Below are 3,253 nucleotides of genomic sequence, written 5' to 3'. Positions count from 1 at the left end.
CCATAGTTTATTACATAGTAATTGATTTCATATGCTACTAGACTTATATGTTGGATAAAATCACTCTCTGTGGAGGGTAGGAGTATCACCTGAAGGGCAATTTCATTTCTGCACCAAACATAAGGACAAATCAGATCTTGCAGCCTGGAAATACTTACTTGATCCATTTACTACATTCGGTTTACTAAATAACAATGACAGATAATTAGTTTCCAGAATGTACTGTGGAAAAAAAACCCACAATATTTGTGGTATGTAACAATAAAAATGTATCTTTCACACATCTGGAGATTGGCTGAGATGACTCTGCTGGTATCAACTGGATTTGCTTATCCATCCACAAGTCAGCTGGGGAATCTGCTGACCCAAGGTGGGTTTGGTTGTAAGGCTCTGCTTCAAGCTGATCATGCAGTTCTCCACTTTTTCCTCTTCCTTATTGGACAAATGGGCTAACCAGGGTATATCCTTATGGTGCAGCAGAGTCAGAAGACGGCAAACCCCATTGCACAAGCAAATTTCAAGCCTCTGCTTGCACCACATCTGCTAATGCCCCATTGGTGCAGATAGCCAACCCCATAGTCAGTGAGGTTTTACACTCTGGGAGAGGGAATATTTTTTGAATAGTAATCTAATCTATCAGGCACAGTGCCCCATCTCTACTGAGGAAAACCAAGCAAGAGTCTGGGTTAGCTCAGGGAACAGTCAGAGGCTCTTGGTCTAGGCTGAAGGAAAAATTCTGTCCTTGGACATGACCATTCTTTTAACACAGGCAAAAAACAAGACAGACTAGGCCAAGCTACATGAACACATTTTGAAGTTTATTATTGTGAAATATTTTAAGACCACTCAAATTCCATCGGCTGAAGGAAGTCACATAGCAAGATTTAACATTCCAAGAGTGAGAAAATTCCCCTCCATGGTAGAGGGATGGGAGAGTAAATATCTGTGAACAATAATACAGTCTACTGCAACTATATATTTTAACTTTTCTTTAGCTTCAGAAGTCTCAACTTCAAAAGGAAAGGGCATTAATCTTTGTTTCCATATTACATAGCTCAAAGATGGTATTCAGCTCTTCATTCAATAAATTTTACTAAGTGGGGTTTTTTTCTAGAAAAATACATATGCACATATGCACATGAAAAGTTACTTACAGGATATGAATTTACATAAAAGGATGTCAGAAGACTCTTTTGCTAAGTGTTCAACAAAGGAATTGGCTGTTAGTTCCTTGGACTTCTTTTCTGACTCCTACTGACTTAATGGAAGAAATAAGTCTGCTTAGAAGTGTAGTTGTTCAGGGGCTCCTGGGTGGCACAGTTGGTTAAGCATCCGACTCTTGGTTTCAGCTAAGGTCATGGTCTCGGGGCCTTGGGATTGGGGGATAGAGCCCAGCATTGGGCTCTGTGCTGAGCCTGCTTGGGACTCTCTTGCCCTCTCCCTCTGCCCCTCACCTCCCCCTGCTCTCTCTCTCTCTCAAATAAATAGATAACTCTTTTTTAAAAAAGTAGATCTATCCAAATGTAGAGCCAATAACATTGTGTGGTAATAGGTTAATAGAGTGGCAGAAGACTGGATGCCATTTAGAAAAGATATGGAAGCAGTTTTAGTACTAGAAGAGGTGTTGTCCTTTGGGTCACAAAATTTGTGGTTCAATTCCTCATTCAAGGTCTAGGTGAAGAGTTCACCAAAACCTCAACTTCTTGTGCCAATCTCAGCCAATATTCCTGTTCTCTTTCATCCAGATGACAGTAGCATTTGGGAAGCTTCTTTGTTTTCCTTAATCATGTGATGAGTCTATGAGAATAGGGTCAAATCTCTGCTATCAGACAGGCTAAAGTTTGATCTGACTAGATCTGTGAGGAATGAAACCTCATTTTCCTTGTCATACTAAAGAATTGCCAAACATGGAGATTACAATTTTCCTGCTTAAGATGTTTCCTCTCCACCTCAATCCAATATCCACTCAATACTGAACTGGTAGGTAAAGAAGACAGTATGTTACTACACATTCTTTCTCCAGAATAGACTGAGCACATGATCACGAATCTGCTTGGTCTTGACACCATAGATGATGGGGTTGATCATGGGTGGAAAAAGAAGATAGAAAATAGCAAGGAGTATGTGGACATGAGGGGCAGCCTGGCGAGCCACACGGCGCATGACTGAGGAGATGACCACAGGTGTGTAGGTGGACAATATGGCACCTATATGAGACACACATGTCCCAAAGGCCTTGTAGTGGGCCTCCTGAGAGGCAAGCTGTAGAACTGCCCGAAAGATGAAGATATAAGGATAACAAACAGCAGGTCCAACACCACTATAAACATGGCCACAGCAATGCCATAGACATTGTTGAAGCGAGTATCCCCACAGGCCAGCCTTACCATGGCGATGTGCTCACAGTAGCAGTGGGCAATCATGGGGCCTCTGCAGTAGTGGAAGCCTTTGAGCAGAAAGGGGAGTGGAGTCATTAGTGTCACAGCCCGAGCCACAGCAGCCATGCCAATCTTGGTGGTAAGGGGCCCAGTCAGAACCATAGCGTAGTGCAGTGGCTTACAGATGGTCACATAGCAGTCAAAGACCATGGCCAGCAGCACTGCTGACTCCATGATAGAGAAGGAATGGAGAAAGAACATCTGGACCAGACAGCCATAGAAGCTGATCTCCCGATCTCTGAACCAAAAAATAGCTAACATTTTGGGAAGTGTTGTAGAAGAGAGGACCAGATCAATGGCTGCCAACATGGCCAGAAAGAGGTACATGGGCTCATGAAGGGCTGCATCAGTCTGAATAATGAAGAGGAGGGTGCAGTTGCTTAGCAGGGCTAAAGTATAAGCTGAGCAGAATGGAATGGAGATCCAGTTATGTAGGTGCTCCAGGCCTGGGATCCCCATCAACACAAAGACTGCCGGATGAGTTGAGGTGATATTGGAGGCTGACATGGCCATTGGAAATTTTCTTCCTATTGTCTACTTCCACAGGGCTCTTCCAGAAAATATCCAGTGTCAGCATAATTATAGCATTCAATTTCAAACTCTGACCATTCACATGGAAGGATTAGCCCTTGATCTCATTTCTAGATCTTCAATTAGAAAATAATCCTAATATACATTATGAAACATACATGATCTCTGCCCTCAATGTACTTAAAAATCATTAGGTAATCAGAACATTAAATACCAATTGAGCTAGTATCACAGGCAATCTTCATTGAGGAATTGAGTGGAAGAAGAGCTTTCTATGGTCTTTG

At 42.4% G+C, this 3,253-nt stretch overlaps 1 protein-coding gene across 1 annotated transcript; it reads right to left on the bottom strand.

Moving 5' to 3' along the window:
• Positions 1-2,004: 2,004 nt before the first annotated feature.
• LOC123856671 (olfactory receptor 52K1-like) lies at positions 2,005-2,951 on the bottom strand. The gene is given in 2 exon segments (XM_045892814.2): positions 2,005-2,294; positions 2,297-2,951. Coding segments are annotated over 2 exon segments (945 nt in total).
• Positions 2,952-3,253: the final 302 nt, after the last annotated feature.

Source organism: Mirounga angustirostris, unplaced genomic scaffold (assembly GCF_029215605.1).
Source record: "Mirounga angustirostris isolate CCGP_5_RB_7025 unplaced genomic scaffold, mMirAng1.0.hap1 SCAF_13, whole genome shotgun sequence".
Taxonomy (NCBI): Eukaryota; Metazoa; Chordata; class Mammalia; order Carnivora; family Phocidae; genus Mirounga; species Mirounga angustirostris.
The sequence above is the reverse complement of the archived record's forward strand: the minus strand, read 5'-3'. Positions and strand labels throughout refer to the sequence as shown.